A 12,154-nucleotide genomic window follows, 5' to 3' on the forward strand; every position below is an offset into this window, starting at 1 on the left:
GTAAAAATGTTTTAGACGAGTCATTTCAACCATTTTTTTATAAAAGGTCTTTATTTAAACAAGAAGGTTGTAGGAACTCCATACATTCACAGATATTTGGAAACATCAGAATGCATCTCTGGGAGGCAGAACTGAGTTTACCCATTAACAAATATATAAAACATGTCTGCTTTGAATAGGCCATATTACTGCAAACTATTAGAACCGCCGAACCATTTTGGAAAAAAAAAAAAAATAAGGCAAAAAGAAAACCTTTGGCATTTGCAAAATCGGGATGAGTCTGATCATCACTAAATACTACTAAAACACCAGGAATACTCTGAGGAAACTTTCACTTCACTTTTCCTTTTTCACATCTTATGAGCAAGAAGCGTTTTTTTTTTGTTTTTTTTCCCAGAGATGCTAATTTCTCCCACCTCTTAAGAATTTTGCTTGATTTGTCAGCAGTTTTCGTGGTGGATCTGGATCCTGTTTGGGCGGCAGGTATTGCTTTAGTAGTACAGACGTGATTGTAGCAGGACTGCCATGGACCACCTGATGCATACAGTAAAGGTTGAACAATAAGACATGTGGCCGACGTTTTCACATAACAACAAAACGACCAAAGTAAAAGAATTTACAAATGTACAAAACCCAAACCAGAAGAAGCATGATTTAGGAAAAACTTGAAAGAAACCTCTGGACTCAGAGTGGACATTTCTAGTTTACTGGAAACAAACTGGATTATCAGATAAAGTGGAAATGTAATCTGCAGAGTGGCAGCATGGCTCCACCCGGAGAGGAAACAACTGATATGTTGATGTAGAAAACTTCTATTAAAATGAATACTGATGATTTTAGAAAGGATCAGCATCTGCACCCATCATCAGTAATCAATTCTAGGTTCAAACAGCCGATACTCTGAAGCCTCTGATACTCGGTTCAAACCAGCAGATGTTTGTTGCGTTGAAGCTGATTGAGTCAGAACGTTCTGACCTGTGAAGTGGCTCGTTCTGGGATTAGAACCAACATGGCTTGAAGAGCAGAAACAAAGTGATGATAGGATCACCAAAGCTGTAGTGTTTAGAATCCAGATGCTGCGATGGAAATACTGCCAGAGGAAAAAACACCCAAACTTATTTTTTTTAAAAGCTCTTAAACTTTCCAGTGTGCATGTAGATGAGATGTGTGGCGTTTGTTTTCCAGGGTCTGTGTGGTGGTGTGGACAGGAGCCGATAGCTCCACGCCGCAGACAAAAAATTAGAGATGACAGACATTCAAAGCAAGCACCACTGCAAGGCCTCTTCTTTAAGTGCATCAGCCATTTCAAGTTAGAGCAGAGCAGGAGTCGCTGCAGCTGGTGGAACCGGACCTCCACGTTTCCGAACAGCAGACGGACACTGAAGAGAGAGGGCGAGCAGAAGCATCCCGACCAGAAGGCGCAGCACCACGCCAGTACGGTCAACTTCTAATAAATATGTACAACATAAAATGCTGAAGGATCGACTCAGACGTGGCTCAGAGTTATCAGCAAACCTGAACGCATCTCTGTTAAACTGCATCACTGGGTTTCCTCAGTGAACGGAGGATCTAGAAGTGTTGTGTTTTCTTTTTTTTTCCTTTTTTTTTTTTTTTAAATAAGGTATTCATTGGTTAGTCCGTGTGCTGAGCTGTAGAGGGGCCTCAGATCACTCTGTAGGTCAGATAGTCCTGGAGTGGAGTAGGGATGGCTAAAGCCTCCACCTGCTGGGTGGTCAGCACCCTCCGGAGGGCCATCCTGCACATGTGCTGCAGACTGGCGATGCTGCGGGGAGCCTCCCAGAAGTGGACGCTTCCATCACGAGTCCTGAAAACAAATTAGACAGTTGAGCCCGGAAAAGAAAGAAAAAAGGCAGAAGAGTTGACAGCAGAGAGTCAGTGTTCTGGTCTCACCCAGCAGCAAGGACACTTCCTTCTGCAGAAAAGGCACAGCAGAGGCCATTCGATAAGGAGGCTATTGCCTGAGGAGCCCTTTCCTCGATACTCCAGAAACGAACAAACCTGGGCAGAGAACAAAGAGCCTGCAGTCAGAGCTGCACTTTGGATAAAACACTGCAGATCACATATCTCAAACCACATGGAGAAGAAAAACTTTGAGCACTAGAAACAACCCATCAGGCAGGATGTTCTGGATATGTCCAACAGACTCAGCTAAAAATAGCTAGAAAATAAAAAAACTTAGGTATGTGATGAGAGACTGAAAATAGATTTCATAAAAACTGGAAATATTTTATGTTTTTTTTTAATAAACCCTCAACAAAGGTCCAGGAATAGCAGACCTTTGACATTTTGGCTGAGCAGTGGTTCCATAAACCTTGATGTTGGTTTTTGCATGGTCTTGCAGTATTTACAGGGATGTTGGTTGGGTTTCTTTTTTCTTCTTCCTTATTGGAATTGTGATTTTATTTTTATATAATGTGAAAAGCATAATAAATATATTAGGCATCTAAAAGTAGCTAGAAAAGATGCAGAACATTCTACACCCTGAGAAGCATCAACAAACATTTTTGCCATCATTTTTATTCCTACAACTGCTCTCTGGAGTTCTTTACATATCAAGTGAATGACTCTTCTGCACTCGCCACCATCCCTCCTTGTGCTTCTCGTTTTGACATCAACATGGTTAGAGGCAACAGCTCAGCCATGTGACTGATCCAGTCTGTGTGTTCTGGTCTCCTCTCAGTGATGCTTCTCTTTCATTCTGTCCTTACCTGTCATCAGTAATGCTGGCGATGTGGCGGCCATCGGGGCAGAAACTCACAGAGCGAACCCAGCGGTCATTTGCCCCTCCAGCAAAAATGGGTGATGGAGGCGGGAAGAGATGGCTGTGGAGGAAGACAGTGGGACTTAACAGTTGAGATTTGCATGAATGAGTTTGTGGTTATGAGTGTAATGGTTCATAACGACAACATGCTAACTGGTATAAAACTAAATGTTGGTTCCAGTTGTTCTGGGTCGGGTTCTAGATTTGTACAATATAAAGCTAAATGTTGGTTCTCCATGTTTGAGTCTTGTTCTGGGTTAAGTAGATCTTAAGTTTGTTCTAGATTTGTAAACTAACAGGAGTTTCTCCAGGTCTTGTTCCGATATTAAAAGTAGAAAACTAAATGTTGGTCTAAAGGAATAACTACTCCACAGTTTATAAAAGTAATGAACTAAGAAGTTCCCTGTTCTAAATGTTGGTCTAAAGTAATGAGTACTCCACAATTTCTAAAAGTAGTAAACAAAACAGACAGACAGGGGAAAGAAATGACACATCAGGGAAAATGTGCACAGGTAGCAACATTTAGATATAAACCGCAGCCAGCGAACGGCGGTGTGTGTTCCTACCCCAGTTCCAGGAGGATGGTGGCCTTGTGGTGATCCCACACAATGACCCGGGTGTCATAAGAAGCCGTGGCCAGCAGCGCGCCATCAGGTGAAAACTCACAGGATACCACATCGTTATGATGCCCCTCCAGCTTCCGGATCAATGTGAACTTATCCATGTTCCATATGAACACCTGCGCGTTAAAGCGGGGAGTTGTTATAACTTAGAAAATGAGCTGGAGAGTCACTGGAGGCGACATGGTGCATTTCTCAACAACTACCAATTAAATCAAGCAACACAAATTACAGCAGGAATAAACGAGGTTTGCTCAGTGCCACTGTAATACACAGGAGAACTTTACTTTCAGTAGTAATTACACTATATACACTAAACATTCTAGTTAATCTAGAAATGACAGTAGGGTATTACTTTGGTTAATAAACTTTAAAAATACTTTGGGGAAAAAAAACACAAGTGGAAAAAAGAAAAACAAACAGTAACTTAAGGGAACAAAATGACTCCACTGGTTTCTCCTTTCAGAGTTTTAGCTCAGAGCTTACAAAAGGCTCGCGCCTCCAACAGGAGCCTACGAAGAGAGAGATACTGCAAGAGAAGAGCATATTTTATGGCCAAAGGTCTGATACCTCTGGCAAAGTACACATTACATTCACTTCCACACACGTCCAACAGAATCGAGCAGTGGCTGGGTCCTGAACTCTGTTAGGTCTTTGTATGGTTGCAGCTTATTGGTAAACTAGGCTGAAAAAATGCTGCAAATGCTGATTGATTTCTATTAAAATGACCTGAAACTGAATACATGAGACACTTTGGAGACGGTTCCTCTCTCTCTTGTTCCTCTTTTCTTGTTTTTTGCTGAATCAGTGAAAACTGCATTTAACTGCAAATATTCAAAATGGTTTTTTTGTTGTTCATCTGGTGCTGCTAACAGCAACAGATCTGCAGTGTTTTCTGTAAAGCCAGAACTGGTCTTGGCCTTCTGCAGTGGAAGTGCAGAAGGCCAGTGAGACTGAAACTAGCCGAATCAGGACAGCAGCTGCAGTAACAGGTGCTGGAAGGTGTTGGCTAATGCTTCCTGAGAGGCGTGGCAGCTGGGCGGGAACTCGGATGCGCTCCATTACTTTGCCAGCGGCAGCAGAACACTGTAGCGTGCGCTACAAATCAAACATTTCAACTGACAGATAGAAATAAGAGGAACTATTGTGAGCAGATGGAATATGGAGCTAATCAGAGATGAGGGGCGGAGGGGTCGAGCAGCAGGAATACAGGCCTACTTTACCACCAGCTGAATGAAATTGACATTTTTTAAAGTGAAATGTCCAAAAAATAAATAGAGGAGGTAGACAGACACAGAGCAGCACCTACGTACAGATTGACCTTGGGGTCAGGTGCCAGGTGGCCCTGGCCAAGCCTTTGTGAACTGTGCGTCCATGGTTTACACCGGCTGCTCAAATGTCAGCGCGGCGCTCCTTTCAAAACCAATCACACACTGAGCTCTGCCACCACCTGTGACAGGAAGAGCAAGACACACACTGTAGGGACACAGAGCCTAACAGAACTGCTACCAACCTTATCTGCTCTAACACTGGAAACAAGTTCAGTCATGGTGGCTACGCTGCTGACTGCACATCCACAAACAGAGCTTACTTCAACATGTCATTACAAATTACTTTTAATGTAATGTAGGCTCTTTATGAGCAAATATATTTAATTTTCTTTTTTTTTTACATCAGAAGATTTTTTTTTTTTTTTTACAATTTCCTCAATGTTGTAATTTAAAAAAACCCTGATCCTAGCAAGCTGTCTGCTCTGTTGCTTCATAAATAAGTACAAGCTCTGTCAGGTTACAAGAAGCTAGATAACCAATGACACTGAGCAGATTTATCTTGGGTGTAAATGAAGGGGAAGAAAGCTGGAAACTTTACCAATTACAATGCTGATTGAAGATAATCACAAGCAGCTGCACAAAGATCATGCTAAAACCTCCACAGAGGAAGAAAGATGAAGACGTACTGCTTTGCCTGCGCCGACCGAGCACAGGATGGACGAGTCGGGAGAGAAGGAGCTGCAGTGCACCCAGTTCTGATGTCCGCGCAGGACCTTCACCATGTTACCTGGCAGACATGACGGCAAAAGGTTCAGTTTGGCACAGAGCAGCCAGCTCACTCATACAGGAAACGGTCAATTCAGCTCATTTACAGACAGTTTAGACTTCAGGCAGCCAAATGATGATGTCATCATTATGTTATCCTTGTGATCCTACATCCTTTAGTGGAAGACCGTTTGGATTTGGTCCAGTTCTGTCTGGTGCTTTCTTCAACTTTCCAGCCCAGATTCAAATGGTTCATGTTTAGCTACAGACAGCAGGTCAGCTTTTCAAAAACTCCACAGAACTAGTCCACAGAAAATCTGGCAGGGCAGGGTTTGGTTTTACAAACGCCACAGCAGCCTGTGCTCCAATGGGCAGCTGCACCACTCACCATCGTCTTTAAGGTCCCACACACGCAGGGTCTTATCTCTGGATGCAGACACCAGCATGAGGCTGCCGTCGGGAGCAAAGGTCAAGTCTCTCACGACGTCAGTGTGGTCCATCAGATTCAGCAACAGCTTTCCTGCAAACATTAGAACACGAGAAGCCAGAGAGTTAGAGCCGACCGGTGCAGGATGTGTTCATACAGAAATATGCGTCAGCTACAGCAGGATCAGATCTGCATGAAGAAGAAACAAGCAGCAATGGCTACAGGAAGAGAAAGATACTCATCCTCTAAAGCTACTTAAAAAAAAATCCAACTTTTTGTTCACTAATATTTTGAGGAAAATAATTCTGTTAGATGAAGATGTTTTTTTTTATTATTATTTATTTATTTTATAAAGTCATTATAGCTGCTGGTGTTTTGGGCAAACAATGTTAAAGGGTACTATTATGCTTCCTTGAACAATCTAGGATGTGTCTGTGGGCTACTAATCATTACATCATTACATATTTTTGTACAAAATAATTCAGAGATTTCACTGGTCAGGTGTGTTTATCTTGAGCTCCTTTCAGAATGAGCAGTTTTAGAATGCGTTCACACCAGCCCTGTTTAGTCTGCTTTGATCGAACTCTAGTTTGTTTGTCTAGGAGGTCCTGTTGGTTTGAGAAGGTGTGAATGCATAATCAAACTCTGGCCTACAAGCCTACGTCTCAGTTCCATTACAGTGAACTTTGGTGCGATTCGATATATGTGGATTCAAGAGAACCAGAGACCGAACCGAGTCTGTCAGCTGTGGAAACACCCTGGTCACTTTAGATCAGGGGTGGGCAATCCTGGTCCTTGAGGGAAAGTGTCCTGCAATTCTTAGATGTCTCCCTGGTCCAACACACTTGAATCCAACAGCTAAATCGCCTCCTCAGAACAGTCAGGTTCTCCAGAGTCCTGCTAATGACCTCATTATTTGACTCAGGTGTGTTGAAGTAGAGATGCATCTAAAAGTTGCAGGAGACCAGCCCTCCAGGCCTGGAGTTGCCCACCTCTGCTTTAGATCCAAACATGAACCCATCACAATGTGTACACTGATTTATGTGAAAATGGCTGCGAACTAATACCCAATGGTAACACCATCCATCTCTGACCCAGAGTCAAACCCAGAAGCAGAAGTGGAGCCTCCTGCTCAAACACAGCAGTGGTTTCTGTACGGTGAGTCAACAACAAAACTCTGGTCTTTTCTATTAGCCATTGTTCAGCCCCTGCAGTGGTAAAACCAGCTCAACCAACTCTGCTGGGATTGCTGAGTTACAGGGTGGTGCCCACCAATTGTGACTCAATAATCGAGAGGTTTTTGAAAAATCTTTTTGTGAGACACCCAGAAAACATTAAGTTATTGCCAGAAAATGGCTGGGTGGTATTTTGAAGTGCTTGGGCTGTTTCTAGGAGCATTAGGGACCCAAATGGAAGAACAAAAACATGCAAAAAGTGAATTTCATATACCGGTACTAGGTCCTGGTTAAGCAAACCGATCTGACCATGGAGGTCAGATCTTACATTTTGTTTCCACCATGATGGTCTATTCTGATAATTACTTGCTGAAGACAGAAACACATAGTAACCCCAGTCTGCACTCACCAGAGTAAACGTCCCAAATCTTGATGCGGCCATTGTTGAGACCTGTTGCCAGCAGCAACTGGTCCTGACCAAACTTGAACCGGTGCCACTCGATGTTGACACAGCGGCTCTGTTTTTCTGGCACGGAGGAGCCAAAGGCCAGGCCCCACACTATGTCCCCACAGTCTATCGTGTGTTCGCGAGGTTCATCAGCCAGTGGGATGGTAACACCTCCATCACTGTTTTGACGGGACAAATGGCGCGGGCTTGTTGGGTTGGTACCTTCTTCACCAGCACTCAGAGAACTAAACCAAATTCAAAAAGCAAGAAATTGTTAGATGGTATAAGCATAAAGACAACCATTTTAAGACCAAATGCTTTTTGATTTTATGAGTCTGAGCAGGTTTACTGTGAAGTGCTGCTACAGTGTGAGCTCACCAGTAACAAGGTTGAGCTGTTGGATCAACACTGACCTATTCATACTGACCATAGTACATCACTTATACTTGAAAAGTGAGCTTGTTGTTCAAAAAGCAACAACAAGCTATTATATATTAGTCTAGTGAAGCTCAGAGTGTTTGGTAAAGAAGCCCAGCAGCACTTATTACCTGCTGAGCAGAAAGCCATTTAGATCCAACATAAACTTCTGTGCTGTGTCTGCTTTGAACAAGTTCACATCAAGGTTGGTGTGCTTAGTTTAGGTGCTTGAGAGCTACTGTTTTTATTGGTTCTTTACATGAACTTCTAATATCAGCGGGATCTTAGAAAACATGCAGAAAATTAAACTATTTCTATCAGGCGTGTTAAAGCAGGGAAGACAACAACAGCTTGCCAGATATTTGGAGTAACTACAATACTTACAAGCTCTTCAAGCATTTATTCCAAGGGATGAGCCTGACAATGCGATGTCCCTGAGACCAAGCAAAGTAGGAACCATTTGGTGCAAAGGCTACAGTCCAGGCCTCACGCCCAGACTTCTGGTCAAAGGGAGCAACAGGGACCAGGAGTTCACCAATGAACTTAGCCTTGTCTGGAAGAAAGAAAACAGGTTTCATTATTGAATATGGTGACACACATGCCAGTCTATAAACAAACAGCCTGAAAGTAGCACACGGCTAAAATGGGCAGGGGACACATACACACACAAAAAGCAGGCTGCCACACCCCTCATACCTGCCAATCAAGTGAACACTGAGGACATAATAGAATGATCTGTAGATACACAACAACCAGGGGAAGATTTTCAGTGAACTGAAGTCAATTACATAAACTAAACTGTTGATAAGAGGCTGACAGACACCAATACATACGGTCCAGCAAGCTATGACCAGCACAGTTCACATATCTGTGTATAGACTCGCTAAAATGTACTTCCCTAATGTCAACATTTACTGGCGTGACATTATAAAAAGACAAAAATAAACAAACAAAAAAACCCGCTTTGATTGGCTAAATATACACAGAACCCATTTCGGGTAAAGGTCAACTCTTAGTGGTGGACAAATGTTAACATTGTGAGGGATTCCCTATCAGAACAGAGTGTGTTATCTCTGTGTGCTGGGTCAGCCTGCTGTGTGAGCGCAGTGTTTGCACGGCTACGTGCTCACCACCAAATGCAACATGGAGGCCGCCGCTGGGTGTGAGCAGTGAGGGGCCAACGCGACCCTCATTTAAGATCGATTCAAAAAAAAGAAACAGAACGTCCCTTTCTGCGATGGTTTCAATGTTTTGTTTCGTTCACATTAAGGATGTATAGACAAATACATAGAAATGGCTAACATCACAAAATATAACTATACATATTTAATCTCAAATTCATTTAGTGTTTTGCAACGAGATTACAGCATGACTGAGTGATTTCCATCAGAGCAAATTGCGTAAAACACTGAAACCCGGACATTTTACAAGCATTGTGAGGACAGGCCAAGGCCATGAATCACTGTGGCAGTGGCTCGATAAACAAACTCGGCACGCCTTTACAGAACGATGTAAACAGAACATTTGGAAATCCTACGGGGTTGGCAGAGGTTTGAAAACCCCAAAACTCACTAGATATTTAGCTTACATTTAAATGCAAACTGACACCAGCTGTAATGTGTCTGTCTACCCCGCACAACACAAGCAATGAGCAATGCGAACATTATTTAAGAAACTACAACTTCACTAAACATTTTATCATATGTCGACATGTTCATTAAGCCTTTTACAGAATATATTGATCAAATAAACTAAAGCTGAAACAGTTCCGCATTTTCATAAACGCTTCTGCGTAACACTGTCCTGAGTTAAATAGAGCCACAAACTACTTACCTAGATCATTTTCATTTACACAATCTGGGAAGCTGGCCATCTAAATTAGGGCACCGACCGAAGGGAAAAAAGCTGAACAAGAACCACAAAAAGAAACTTTGTAAAGAAAAAATATAAAAATTAAACTGGTACAAATGCTGAACGACGCCTTTCTCTACAGTCACCAAAGTTAACTGAATCCTTCCGCCAATGGAGCGCGAGAATGTAGTCCTCGGCTAAAAAAAACAGTCCCTGTTAAGCTGACGAAGAAATGTACTTTGACAGACAATAAGACGTGGACGTCTTCACTCACATCAAGATAAATTATGTCCAACGATTAAAGAACGTAGCTGCTGTTTCATACTGGAATGCCTAAATTGGAAATGGCACTTTATTTATTTGAAGGATTGGCTATGAATGTCCAGGGAGGGAGGATTTTTACGTCACCGCGGTTGCCATAGTGGCACTAATAGCACCTCCCCTTTTTTCTACAACTTTATTTCACCGTTTGAGTTGGTTACAAAATGTCGCGACAATCAGATAACCGACAGCAGCAAAATAAACATGTATGAAACATTAACATGTGCAACACTTGTAAAAAAAAAAAAAAAAAGTGTTGCACATGTGGGAGAAAGTCTGACAAACATCAAAACAAGAGAAAATTCAGTTTTAAGTAGAGTTACATAAATAGCTAAAGCTCAGAAAGAGACATAAAAAACTGAAAGAAGTCCAGATTCTAACAAAGCAAAACACAACATAAATTGTACATCTACGCTTTCTTCTGAGATGGAGAGGATCTATCCAAAACTTCTTTGTTGAAAAACTGAGATACCATCAACAATTAGGGCCTATGTATGATTATTTTTTCTTCACAATCAAGTTTACTAATTGCAGTGTGACTCATAAGTGTTTTTGGTTGCAAATCCATGACATTATAACGAATAATTTCAAACTTTACCACCTTCAGTGCAACACATTTTTTGTACAACTTAGTTGATTTATTGAATAGTAATAATCAACTTCAGAAATTTTCTTAAACCAAATATGTGTCCATCTATTTCTGTTCTACTCCTGCTACATAGAATAAAATAGAAATACCTGTATTCCATTGTTACCTACTAACAAAGGCAAAAGTTTTACCTTTGTTCGGGTAAAAGGTAAAAGTTTACTATAAATTTGCCTTGTATTTTAAAGGCAAATTTACAAGGCAAAAAAATGGTTCCAGTATTAAAATACTCATATTCAAAGAAATGTGCAACACATTAGAATAGAAAATGTGCAAAATGTATATTTCTGTATTTAAAAAACAAGAGTGGACTTGTTTACAAGAAAAGGAAAACTTCTTAAGTTTGTTGGGACCCGCAATGGGTTGAGGGAGCATCCTAGGAGGGAGCCTCATCAGAAAGGCCCAGAGCTGGCCGTCCTGATGAGCTTATAACTGCTTTGTCTTAGTTGCAGATGTTTACAGATCCATACAGAAAATGAGTCATAAAAGGTTTCAGTACTCCAAAATACCTCATGGTTCTCTTCAGGTAGACCCTAACCTAACCTTTTCATTGAAATGACTCCAATCTAGTTTAACACGCAGGTACTTCTAAGAGTCTTCTATTTCAACCAGGGTCAGTGAGGTGAGTCTGCACCTCCAGAAATCCACCACCAGTTCCTTGGTATTCCCCATGTCGAGCCAGAACCAGTCCACGAAATCCTGAGTCCAAATTATTAGAATATTCTGTTTGTTATGGTGCAGATTAAATATAAACTCTGAAACCATCTCACCCACAGATTTCCTCTCCAGCTGAGATACAGCCGGTGATTTATTTAGGTAGCAACTAGAACTGAATAAATGATTTTGCCAGTAAGCTGCATCAAACAGACAAAATTGTTGTCCAATTCAGTTATAAATTGCCCAAAATGTAAAGGACATTTAAAAGTCTGATGGTTCTTGAATGCAGTGAGTCAGGTTGGATGGAAATCTACAGAATTTTTAAGAGAATCAACCTGTCTATTCAGGGCGGTAAGAACGCCCTCAATTCAAACTGAGTGAGTCAACAACATAAACATTCCTCTATGACTTATTCATGAACACCCAGACAAGCCACATTCCAACTTACATTCACAAGAACAAACATGTTTTCCTTCTCACATGCTCTCTCTCCTTATTTTTTTTTTTACATATATATTCAGTCATATAGGAAAACAGCATATGAATAAATCAGGGGAGATTACAATGAGTGTCAGCAGGGCTCAGGTATTCATTAGCAGGGTTCAAAGATACAAAGCATCAGAGATCTACCCACAGCCAGGTGAGTCTGTATTAGAGCAGTTCCACCTGTGTCCTTAGGAAACTATATTACATCACAAAAGAAACTTTGTTGAACCATGCAGGCAGCCTTGTCAAATTCTTAGCTAGAGACTAGTTAGGAGGTTAAGAAGGAGA

At 41.6% G+C, this 12,154-nt stretch overlaps 1 protein-coding gene across 1 annotated transcript; it reads right to left on the minus strand.

The window, feature by feature from the left end:
* Positions 1–33: 33 nt before the first annotated feature.
* Positions 34–10,130, minus strand: wsb1 (WD repeat and SOCS box containing 1). The gene is made up of 10 exons (XM_028044898.1): positions 9,903–10,130; positions 9,739–9,810; positions 8,290–8,458; positions 7,450–7,733; positions 5,827–5,958; positions 5,360–5,460; positions 3,349–3,521; positions 2,730–2,843; positions 1,912–2,019; positions 34–1,825 (listed from the first exon to the last, which is right to left on the minus strand). The coding sequence occupies exons 2-10, from the start codon at positions 9,776–9,778 to the stop codon at positions 1,663–1,665; spliced, it is 1,284 nt and encodes a 427-aa protein (XP_027900699.1). The 5' UTR covers positions 9,779–9,810; positions 9,903–10,130; the 3' UTR covers positions 34–1,662.
* Between the last annotated feature and the right edge of the window lie 2,024 nt (positions 10,131–12,154).

The sequence above is a fragment of the Xiphophorus couchianus genome, chromosome 18, assembly GCF_001444195.1.
Source record: "Xiphophorus couchianus chromosome 18, X_couchianus-1.0, whole genome shotgun sequence".
NCBI lineage: Eukaryota > Metazoa > Chordata > Actinopteri > Cyprinodontiformes > Poeciliidae > Xiphophorus > Xiphophorus couchianus.

Bases quoted from the DNA above. Each gene is read 5' to 3' on its own strand.
- wsb1 (XM_028044898.1), bottom strand. From the start codon at position 9,778: ATGGCCAGCTTCCCAGATTGTGTAAATGAAAATGATCTAG. The intron at 5,959-7,449 runs GTGAGTGCAGAC...TAATGTTTGCAG, and splicing joins GATTTGGGACGTTTACTCTG to GAAAGCTGTTGCTGAATCTG. The intron at 1,826-1,911 runs GTGAGACCAGAA...ATTTGTTTTCAG, and splicing joins GGAAGTGTCCTTGCTGCTGG to GACTCGTGATGGAAGCGTCC.